Genomic DNA, 9,496 nt, shown 5'->3' with positions numbered 1-9,496 from the left:
CCCAGCACGTGGCCGAGATGCCTCCGTGATGGTTCTCCTTCAGCAGTGAGTATGCAGTGGGTGCCTACTGTGCGCCAGGCACTGCCCTAGGCCCTGGGGTTGCAGCAGTGGGCGACCGGACGCAGATGCTCTTCTGTGGCACTTGCACTCTGTGAGTGAGGCGGGGATAATGCAGTAACTGGGATTAGGGAGGCGGGGGGAGGGGGTAAGAAAGGGCTCTCTGCGGAGGTGATATTTGGCAAAGACTTGGAGGAGGTGAGGGAAGAGGCCACGCCCCACACGGAAAGACTCAGAAGGATGAGGTGCCCAGGGGCCCTCTTCCCCCACCCACACTCTGATCACCGTGGCCCCAAAGCTGCCCGGGGCTGGAGCCCCCGGCTCGGCCTGCCTCCCCTAGCAGGTACGACCTCGTGGGGACCCCTCCCTCCGTCAGGTGTCTGCACCTCCGCTCCCCTCTGGTCCTCCACCTGCATCTGAAAACTTCAGGAACAAGAGAAAGCGGAGGGAGACAATGGCGGGGGGCGGGGGTTGATGAAGTGTCGAGCTGCTCTCAACTCCGCAGTTTCCACGGCATTTAAATGCCCGCGAGCAGATTAACGAGGCCACGGCGGCGCAGGCGTCTGTGCTGTGCTATCTGGAGCGCCAGCCGCAGCGTGTGAATATTGATGGCCAGGCGGCTGCAGCGGCCGCAGCGCCTTATCTCACGGGCCCAGGCTGCCCGGCCCTTATCAGGCCGCCCGGCTGCGCAGCTGCTCGCCGCCCCCGCCACCCTCGCCGCCTGCTTTGTAATCAGAAGAGAAGAAGTTGCTGTCTTGATATTTCCATTTTTATCTCTTTTATTGACTTCATTTTCATGTCTTTCAGGGAGTGTTTTCTGTGGTCGCTTACATCTTTCCGCTACTCTTGCCCCTTGGCCGCGCTGGGAAAAAGGGGAGGCGAGATGAGGACTGGGGTCGGGCGGCGTCCCCAGGACCCCCTTCTCCAGCCTCGTGCACCCTATCTTCTCCCTGGTCCCCCTCCAGGTCCGTGGCCGGGCTGTGCAGTGAGCACCCCTCACCCAGCCCCGCCCCAGCGAGGGATTAGCCTCAGGATGCCGGAGGGGCCTCGGCGTGGGGAGAGGGGCCGTCCCAGGCGAGGAGCAGGCACTGCCAGCCTCCGTCCCCCTCGCTGTCTGCGTGGATCCAGGGGAGACGCGATTATCTTCCCTCCACAGACGAGGAAGCCGAGGTTCCCAGAGGTTATCAGTCACCTCCACCTCGCTCCTCGCTGGCGATGCGTGGCAGAGGCTGCCCGGGGGCCCGGCTGCCAGGTGCATCTGTGTGGGGGACGAGCTGGCTCCACCCCTCCTCGGAGGGCGGGGTGGTCACATTCGGCCACGCGAGTGTGCGACGAGGGGTGCCTGGCCTCCCGGCCTCGGTGCCCTGTCCTGGGTGGAACAGCTTCTCTCCAAAACCTGTGTCCACGGCCCGACCCCAGATGTGGGTCATAAATGTGACCATGTTCAAAAAGGGGTCTTTGCAGACGTGACTAAGAACCTCAGGATGACGCCATCCTAGATTGGGGGCGGCCCAAATCCAAGGGCACAGTCCCTGTAAGAGAAAGATTCAGACGCGGGAGAGGCCGCGTGAGCACAGAGGCAGCAGTGGAAGGACACAGAAACCCCAGCGATGCCTGGGCCCCCGGGGGTGGGCGAGGCCGGAAGGACCCTCCCCGGAGCCGCCAAGGGGGCACAGCCCCGCCTGGATCTCAGCCTCCAGCCTCCGGAACTGGGAGGGAAGAGATCTCTGCTGCCGGCGCCCCCGTCCGTGGCCGCCGGTTAGGGCAGCTCCGGGTCCCACACCGACCCCACGTAGCTGAGGGCCCCTTCCGCCCCTCCGAGTCTAGAGTGGCGAGAGCCTGGAGCCTGCGGCCGCAGAGGTGCTCTGCAAACACTAGCTGACCGAGCAGATTCACCCAAGCGGGGGACTCAGCCCGAGCCCCGGACAGTACGGCTGCGGGGGGGCGGCGGCACGAACAGGACAGCAGAGCTGCCCCCGAGCCCCCTGCGCCCCCGCGTCTCCCAGCCCTCGTGGTTAGGAGGGCGCACGCCCCCTGGGGCTCCAGCTCCTCTCTGGAGCCTCGAGGCCGTGACTCTGGGAGGCCTGAGCAGCCTCGGGGCGGCCTCCACCCGCAGGGACATTTGCACGAGCGGGAAACAGGCGCACGGGCCGCCTCTTCCGGCACCGCGCCCGGCCCAGCCCGGCTAACAAGCGGTGGCCTCTCGGCCCATGGGACTCCGGGCCGTGTTTGCAGGACACGGCACGAGCCAGTGCTTATGAGCAGTGTGGCCTGTGTGCGGCGGGGTCTTGGGACAAAGGTGGCTTCAGTTGTTCTAAAAAGAGGAAATCGGAGAGTCTGTGGGCTGTTTGGGATTTTTTGGAATCTGTGCTGCAGAGCGGAAAGGCCGGCCGCTGGCGTGGACCGCTGTGGGTTCCGTCGCCAAAGAGAAGGGCCGAATCCGGAGGTGATGCATCACTTCACCAGGCGAGGCTGAGGCCCCGGGAAGCCGTTGTTCCCACGAGCCGCCACTCCCGGTGGGGGGGCTCCGGTGACGGCCACAGCGGGGGGAGGCGCTGGGGGGAAGGAGAGAAGCGCCTGGGCTGGGGAGGGGCCAAGGCGCCCCTGGGGCAAGGGGCGTGCCCACGTTAACCCACTCCGCACCCGGGGATCAGGGGAGCTGCCCCGCCCCAGCCCTGCACAGGGCTCCCAGGCCCCACACCAGGAGGCCCCTGGGCTCCGGGGGCAGGGACGGAAGGCTTGGGGGGGGTGGGAGCTGGAGAAGCCCAAGGACACCAGGTCCCTCCGGCCGGTGACAGCAGGGCAGGACCCAGCCCCCCGAGGCCCACCGAGCCTGTCCAGGACGGAGGACGGTCCCCAGGGCTGCCCCCCCAGCACACGGCAGACACCGTCCGCAGCCAGAGACACTGGGGGCAAGAGCTGGAGAGACGGGGTCCCCCAGGACGAGGCAGGGCCCGCGTGGGCGGTCCCCGTGCTCTCAGAGGGCCAGGCCCCTCCAAGGCGGAGGCCGTTAGGAGCCAAAGGAGAAGCCCCCGTGAAGAAGAGTAATAAAGGCCCGAGGCCCATGGCCCCCATGTAATGTCGCTGGGAGCTGGGTCTTTAGTTAAGGTCTGTCCACGCTGGTCTTCCAGATCCCCTCCCGTGTCCGTCCCAGGCCAGCCGCTCCTCCCTCCTGTCCCCCAGTGTCCCCGTCCCAAAGCCCCCCTTCCCTCCTGTACCCCTGAGTGTCCCCGTCCCAAAGTCCCCCTTCCCTCCTGTCCCCCCCAGTGTCCCCGTCCCAAAGCCCCTCCTCCCTCCTGTCCCCCCTGAGTGTCCCCGTCCCAAAGTCCCCCTTCCCTCAGCGGAGGCGTGTGGTCCTTTGTCATGAGCCTGGGGACCGTTGTCCATGCGCGAAGCCGCCCACACTGGCGCTCTGAGCGCACTGGGCTCGGACGCCGGCGCCGGGCTGGGCTGTGGCAAGGGAGGCAGGCCAGGGCTCAGGGCAGGGGAGCCGGCCGGGCCCCCGAGGTCCCCACCTGAGCCCGAGCCGCAGGGAGTGGGTCCTACGCCGGTTCGTAAANCCCCCCCAGTGTCCCCGTCCCAAAGCCCCTCCTCCCTCCTGTCCCCCCTGAGTGTCCCCGTCCCAAAGTCCCCCTTCCCTCCTGTCCCCCCAGTGTCCCCATCCCAAAGCCCCTCCTCCCTCCTGTCCCCCCTGAGTGTCCCCGTCCCAAAGTCCCTCTTCCCTCAGCGGAGGCGTGTGGTCCTTTGTCATGAGCCTGGGGACCGTTGTCCATGCGCGAAGCCGCCCACACTGGCGCTCTGAGCGCACTGGGCTCGGACGCCGGCGCCGGGCTGGGCTGTGGCAAGGGAGGCAGGCCAGGGCTCAGGGCAGGGGAGCCGGCCGGGCCCCCGAGGTCCCCACCTGAGCCCGAGCCGCAGGGAGTGGGTCCTACGCCGGTTCGTAAAAGCAAATGGTACGTGACTTCTGGAAGGAAAAGAATCGCTGAGCAGCAAAGATTCCTCAGTTAGGACACAAAACACATTTGCTGTGGGAGAAAAAAATAATAAATAGGACTTCGTCAAAATTAACGGCTTCTCCCCTTGCAAAGGCACCGTTACGGAGATGGAAAGGAAACCACGGAGAAAATGCGCACGGTACACGTATGGGACTATTTGTATCGATAATTTATAAGGAATTCTTATAGCTACGATATAAAAGTACACACCCAATAAAACGCGGCCCAAACAGACTCTCGGGTAAGAAGACAGATGCCAACGAGCGCGTGAAAAGAGGCTCGACATCTGCAGTCGGAGAAATAACAGTTAATTGGCCATCACTGACCATCAACTAGAAAGACGAAAATTAGAAAAGAAAGGAAAAACCTGGGGCACCTGGGGGCTCAGACGGTTGAGCGTCCAACTCTCAATATCAGCTCAGGTCATGATGTCACAGGCTGTGAGTTCGAACCCCGCGTCGGGCTCGGTGCTGGCCGTGCGGAGCCTGCCTGGGCTTCTCTCTCTCTCTCTCTCTCCCAAATAGATACACATCTTTTAAACCCCCCAAAACAAAAAACCTGACAACATCAGATGTTAGCAAGGAAGTGGAAGATAGAATCCTCGGATATGCTCGCGGGGATGTGAAATCAGAGCAACTAGCTGAGATGTGGGAAGTTTCTTAGGAAGGCGCATTTGCGTGCGAGGTGACCGCAGTCCTGCTCCGAGGAGCCTGCCGGAAGGAGGCAAGGCGTGTGCTCGGCTCCACCTGCCATAGCGCGGCACGGGGAGAACCTGAAGGCACCGGCAGGGACAGGGGTCGCGTGGCCACAGGTCGGCGTGTGACTCACGGCACAAACCCCCCAGACCGTCGCGGCGACGCGCGGGAGCCGGGCGCAGGAAGTGTGGCCGTGGGTCCCGTGGCGAAGAAGCACCAGACGTGGCAAAACTTACCAGGACGGAAGTCAGGTGGGTGCTTGGATCGGGGGGTGGGGAGACCCGATTTTCGGGAGACCCAAAGCGATGGAAACGGCCTCTGCCCCATCTGGGAAAATGGACGTGGGGGTACCGCGCGCAGGACACGCGCTGGCGTGTGTGGAGGCGATGCTGACGGGGTCCGGGCGGCGGGCGGGGGCCGCTCCGCTGCAGTGACAGACGCCCCGACCCTGTGGCGTTCCACCAACCACACGCATTTGCTTCTCCCTCACGGCACTTGCTGCCGGTGCCGGCGGCCGTGGCGGTTCTCATTCCCGCCCCCAGGACGAGCCCCCCCGGCACCCCCAAAGCTGCTGCTCCCGCGGCTAACCCCACACACTGCGCTGGCCACAGTGCCACGGGGCCCCGCCCGACGCTGACAGAAAGCAGGGGCGAGGCGTAACCTGGCCATAGGGAAGGCCAGGGGGTAGTCACTGCCCCGGGAGCCAGCGGTGGCCCAGGGCTCTGAGCTGGCTCCGCCCGCGCAGGGCACATTTCAAGTCCCTGGACCCTCACACGGCCCCACGGAGTGGTCACCGACACGGTGGGAGCACCGACAGCCCACGGGACCTGCCCCAGGTGTGCGGAGAATGGGAAGTGGCCACAGCGGGTCCTTGGGTGTGGACAGTAGAGGCGGGGCCGGGGCTGCCCGGGGGTGGCAGAGGCCGAATTGCCAGGGACTCACCGGGATGCGGCCAGGCCACGGCTGTGTGCCAGGGTGCCGGCAGAGGGGGGCCCTTCCCACCTGTCTCCTCCCCCAGCTGGCACCTATTTTTAGAGCCAAATCTTCACAGCCAGGGCGCGAGGTTCCAGAGCCGTGGGTCGGGCTCGGCTCAGGGGCGGGGCAGCCTGCAGTCGCGCTGGGGCGGCCCGTCCCCCCCCCCCCCCCCCCCCCCCCCCCCCCCCCCCCCCCCCCCGCCCCCCCCCCCCCGCCCCTTCTGCCCCTGAGGCCTCCTCTGCCCCCAACAGCTCTGGGGGTCCAGGACCCGGTCCGTTCATTCATTTGCTCCTGTTCTCTCGGCGCCTCTCTGGCCACCAGCTCACAGCTTTGCACTTGGGGCCCCACCAGACCCTGCGGTCAGAGTGAGCTCCCACCTCCACACCCCCCACCTGCCACTCGGCCTTAATGGGGTCCAGGCTGGCCTCTTCCCTCCCCACCACTCCCCTACCTGGCTCTCCTGCCGTTCTCCCCACCCCTGCCTGGTCCCAGCCCCACCAGTCAGTGACTCCCCTTGGCAAGGCCTAGGGGCCCTGCACGACCTCTGACCCCATTCCTACAGCCCCTGGTCCCTGGACTCCAACCCCACCCCTGCTTCTCCCCTCCTCCCGGCCTCTCCCCTGCTCCGGCCTCTCCCCTGCTCCGGCCCCTCCCCACCTCCTGGCCCCTCCCCTGCTCCGGTCCCTCCCCTCCTCCTGGCCCCTCCCCTGCTCCAGCCTCTCCCCTGCTCCGGGCTCTAATTTCCTCTGTGAATCTGTCAGCAGCCGGCAAAGCGCAGATGTCCTGGGTGCATTTTGCTTGTTTTCTGTCCCCTTGTGAGGGTTCGTGTCCGGTTTGCTCACGCTGTGTCCTCAGTGCCTAGAGCAGCACCTGACACCGCTGGGTGTTCAGTAAACATCGCTGGGTTAGTTAGTCACGGCCGCGCCGCCCGGGGGGGGAGAAAAGCAAGGCCATTTCTGCAGCCTCCCCCCGGCCCCCCCAACAAGAACCCACCCCCGGACCCCCAGCTAGAACCCACCCCCGGCCCCCCCAGCAAGAACCCACCCCCCGGACCCCCAGCAAGAACCCACCCCCTGGACCACCCCCAGCAAGAACCCACCCCCGGCCCCCCCCAGCAAGAACCCGGAGAGAAGGTCAGGCTTCAGGGGGCGCGTCAGTCGGAGGCCGACCCCCACCCCCGGGTCAGGAGTGGGGCAGCCGCCCTCCCTCCGGCGCTGACGCTCCTCCAATCCGCACACCTCGGGGGCAGGAGCGGCTGGGCGGCAGGGAAGGGCCATGTGCCCCCGGCCCGGCCACCCAGCTTCCCGCTGCTGAGGACAGGGGCGCCCGGTCTGAGGGTCACTGGATGGGAAAAATAACAGGTTTTATTTCACTTTCATTTATATCTTCTTTGATGCTCTTTTCTTTCTGTAAAGCCAAGTTTCTGACCTAAATCTATTCCCGCCTGAGAACCTTTTTTTCTTTATGTTTATTTACTTATTTTGAGAGAGAGAGAGAGCGAGAGGCAGAGAGTCCCAAGCAGGCTCTGCAGTGTCAGCAGAGAGCCGGGCGCGGGGCTCGACCCCAGGACCCTGATCATGACCTGAGCCGGAACCGAGAGCCGGACTCGGCCGACGGGCCCGGGCGCCCCACGGACATTCCTTGCGAGGCACGTCGGCCGGGATGAGCTCCCTCAGTCGTGGTTTGAAGACCTGGGGTAATTTCAGCGACACCCAGGTTGGTGGTGGTTATTTCTCACTGTTTTCTTGCCACACGGCCCCCCACAGGGACCCCGGGCAGCGCTCCCCCGGCTCCTCCCCCGGCGAAACCCCCTCCCGCCCTCCCCCTCTCTGTCTCCTGTTCTCTGCACGTTGAATGTAAGACGTGGGGGGGGGGCTTGTGGGGGGTCCTTGTCTTTGTCCTGCTTCGTCTTCTCCGAGCTTCCAGGGGCCGCGGTTTGCTCTCTGCCACTGACTTGGCCCTAATCCTCCACACGTTTCCGCCCTGTTCTCTTCTTGTCCAGCCTGCACTCGAAGCCTGCGCGTGCTGCGCCTTCTGCCCCCCCCCCGACCTCTGTCCCCTGCTGTGGGCTCGGCCGTCCCTCGGCCTCCCTCCAGCTCGCTGAGTCCCCTCCGGCCTGCGGAGTCCGGGCAGGAGCCCAGGGCGGCGGCGCCCGGGTCCGTCCCAGCGCGGACGTGGGGACCGCTGGCAGCTCCTTCCCTTCCGGGTCCGCGTCTCCCTACCCGCGGCACCATCTGTTCCCCCGTGTCGCCCGCATGCCCCCAGGTCCCTGGACGTATTAGTCCTAGTTAGTCACGTGCCCCGGGGACAGCGCCGTGTCTGTGTCGTGTCTGCCGTGACGCCTGCGTGGCGTCCCCAGTCCGGGTTTTCCTGCCGTTTGGAACGGCTCGTGGCTGCGGAAGCCCGACGCGCTGGCTGGACAGCAGCCCCAGAGCTTCTGGCGCCGTTGGGTCCGGGCGGCCGGGGATGGGGTGCGGACAGCGCACCTATGCCCCAGGGGGTCGCCGGGGCCCGGCGCTGCTCCAGGCCACGGAGGCGGTGCAGCAGCCAGGCCCACGGAGAGCCGGGCAACGAGGGGCTCCTGGCCCCGGGGGCGGGGGTCCGGGCAGCAGACGCTTGGCGGGGAGAGTCCAGAGCGGGTGGTGAGAGCGCGGCCAGGGCGCCGCCACCGCGGGCTGTCAGTCTTCCGCTTCTCCTAAAACTCTCCGCAGAAAATGTGACCGGTCACAATCCCGGAAAAGGTTTCTTAGGGCAAATTTCCTGGAGGTGGTAGGGATCCGGCAACTGACGGGGCGGGCGCTCTGTGCTCCCCGGAGCCCCGCCTGCAGGCCCCACGCGCTCGGCCGGGGCGCCAGGGACCGGCGTGCAGGGGGCGCAGCACGAGGGGCTCGGGGCTCCCCGGGGACGCTGCACTTCACACCCAGCCCCGCCGCCGGCCCGTCCCCCTGGTCTGCACAGTGGGAGCAGCGGCCCCAGAGCCGCCCGTGTCCCTGCAGACGCAGACGCCTGGGCCCTTCCGTATGATTCCCGGCGTGGGAGGAAGTCCGCTGAGGATCGTGGCCCGAGACCAAGAGGGAATCGCGCAGCCGCAGGGGTGGCCTTAGCACAGCTGGGACAGGACAGACACAGACAGACGCAGGGAGACAGACGGAGGCCCTGACGGGAGGTGCCCGCAGAGGGGCCGGCCTCAGGCACACACAAGCCCTGGGGGTGTTTCTCGGGGACATGACACCGCCCCCCCCCCCCCCCCGCTCTGGCCCAAACGCTGTGGGTGCTTCCTGGGTGGCCCGAGGCATGACCTTGTCAGGTCCTGGCCATGGTGGGCAGCAGCCCGGCGTGTGCCCCGGAAGGTGGAGGGCATCCTGGGTGGGGAGGCTGCCCACCCCCACGCGGCCCAGGCAGGGTCACACCCGCTGAGGAGCAGCCCCTCCCCAACTCCAACAGGAGGTTCAGACCCTCGGCATCTCCTTGCTGGGACTTTCGGGGGCGCGGCTGGGGCCTGGGGGGCGGGTGCTGCCTTGTGGATTATGTGTCCCTGGCAGTCCAGGTTAGTGACCTATTAGGGCACCAATGGGGTGTGTTCAGTCTATGCTGCTTTTGACTCAGCCTCAAAACCCACATTATTGGCCCAGTGGAGTGTGACTGGCTCCTCCAGGGTCTGTCCAAGCCACTTGTGTGAGACTAACGCCACAGTCTGTAAGGCAGGCGGGCAGCAGCTGGGGCGGCAGGCGGCCAGCAGCTGGGGGGGGCAGGCGGGCAGCAGCTGGGGGGGGC

At 66.1% G+C, this 9,496-nt stretch overlaps 1 protein-coding gene across 1 annotated transcript in view; it reads left to right on the top strand.

The window, feature by feature from the left end:
• The first annotated feature begins 1,667 nt into the window (after positions 1 to 1,667).
• The window catches only part of LOC120227844 (collagen alpha-1(I) chain-like), a 28,957-nt gene continuing 21,128 nt past the window's right edge, over positions 1,668 to 9,496 (top strand). Inside the window, exons 1-4 of the mRNA XM_039225874.1 lie at positions 1,668 to 1,815; positions 4,897 to 4,998; positions 7,725 to 7,896; positions 8,082 to 8,193. Of these exons, the coding sequence (XP_039081805.1) occupies positions 1,668 to 1,815; positions 4,897 to 4,998; positions 7,725 to 7,896; positions 8,082 to 8,193 (534 nt within the window). The remainder of the gene's footprint in view (positions 1,816 to 4,896; positions 4,999 to 7,724; positions 7,897 to 8,081; positions 8,194 to 9,496) is intronic.

This window comes from Hyaena hyaena, unplaced genomic scaffold (assembly GCF_003009895.1).
Source record: "Hyaena hyaena isolate Hyena2069 unplaced genomic scaffold, ASM300989v1 scaffold_1, whole genome shotgun sequence".
Lineage (NCBI taxonomy): Eukaryota > Metazoa > Chordata > Mammalia > Carnivora > Hyaenidae > Hyaena > Hyaena hyaena.
This window is presented reverse-complemented; position numbering and strand designations above follow the sequence as displayed.